The sequence below is a fragment of the Lactuca sativa genome, chromosome 1 (genome assembly GCF_002870075.4).
Source record: "Lactuca sativa cultivar Salinas chromosome 1, Lsat_Salinas_v11, whole genome shotgun sequence".
Classification (NCBI taxonomy): Eukaryota; Viridiplantae; Streptophyta; class Magnoliopsida; order Asterales; family Asteraceae; genus Lactuca; species Lactuca sativa.
The window spans coordinates 35,563,593-35,564,961 of NC_056623.2; the positions used below are offsets into that span (position 1 = coordinate 35,563,593).

A 1,369-nucleotide genomic window follows, 5' to 3' on the forward strand; every position below is an offset into this window, starting at 1 on the left:
CAACAATTCCTTCCCTCCAAACAAAGTCTTGGCAAGACAAAAGGCTAACGCCATCCATTTCTTTCAATTATACTCTCTCACTCAACATGTTCTGACCAAAATACCCTTCACATCTTTATCACACGTTCCAACCCCAATGCATACCGCATACTCATTACTTTTGTGATCCCCAAGTTGGTTTTGTAAATTGCATAGAAGACAAGGGTATTTTTGGAAATGAACTTGTCAAATATGTGTTGTGTAAAGCAAGGGCATTTTGGAAATTGACTTGTGAGAATGTGCTATATAAAGATGTGAAATAGGTTTCCATTTGCCACTTCATTTCTCACAAAAATGAAAGATGATAAAATGGAATTACAACTCCTTCCTACACCACACACAAGAGCCACTTTGTCACGTGTTCCATCGTGGTCATCAAACTCGATAAGATTCCAATCAAACGACATGCGGTGTCCTTCGGATGTTGCAGGTCCTTCATTAGACCTGCAACTATCCAACAGTTTCCAACCAGCTGAGTCGGAAACTGTTGGACACACGGGTTCCACGGAAGCACCGAAATGGCAAGCAGATCAAATTCAAAGCGCGTCGACAACGGAGAAGGCGCACATAGAGCGTATTAGGGAGATGACTCAACGAGAAATGGAGTTGGCACAAGCAGAGTTGTTGTATGCGAGGAATATGTGGGAGAGAACACAAAAGGAGGTAGAGAGGGTGGAAAAACTGAAAGCAAAAGCAACACGTTATATTGATTCAACTTGTAAAGAGATTACTTGTCAAGCTTGTAGACAAATATTTCGACCTTAAGTGATTTTAAATATACGAAATCATTAGCAAAAACCCATACCTGTAAGTAATTTAGTATTTACCACTCCGTTGTAGTTTGGGTGTCAATTGTTTGAGTCGAGTTACTAAGGTATGGCATAACCGTGACACAATTTGGTGGTAATGTCTAGTGGTTGTTGCCTTGTTGGGTTTATAAGGTTGGAATTGGAATTGTTTCTAAATTAACAACCATACAAATCTCAAAGAAACGTGCGGATAGTCGTTTTTTAACATGTTTTTATATTATAATTTTATAATTAAATAAGACATTTAATTACTAAAAATATGTTTGATTTAGTGGTACCTTGTTTCCTATTCTGTAACCACGTTGACTATAAACTTATATGATACACCATTAAATATTGATGGAAAAAGTATGTTTTCAAAGATACAAATTAACTGAAAATATGCTCTGTTCACATGTAATTTGTCTCTTTTAAAATACATCGAAATTTGGACAAGTGGTTTCTAAGACATGGGTTGAATTTCAAAGTATTCCATTTAAGGTTGCTATAAATTTTCAAATTTTCATCATATGAATAATTTG

At 36.2% G+C, this 1,369-nt stretch overlaps 1 protein-coding gene across 1 annotated transcript; it reads left to right on the forward strand.

The window, feature by feature from the left end:
• The first annotated feature begins 333 nt into the window (after nucleotides 1-333).
• LOC111920189 (protein indeterminate-domain 16) lies at nucleotides 334-804 on the forward strand. The gene has a single exon (XM_023915789.1). The coding sequence runs from the start codon at nucleotides 334-336 to the stop codon at nucleotides 802-804; it is 471 nt and encodes a 156-aa protein (XP_023771557.1).
• The last annotated feature ends 565 nt before the right edge of the window (nucleotides 805-1,369 follow it).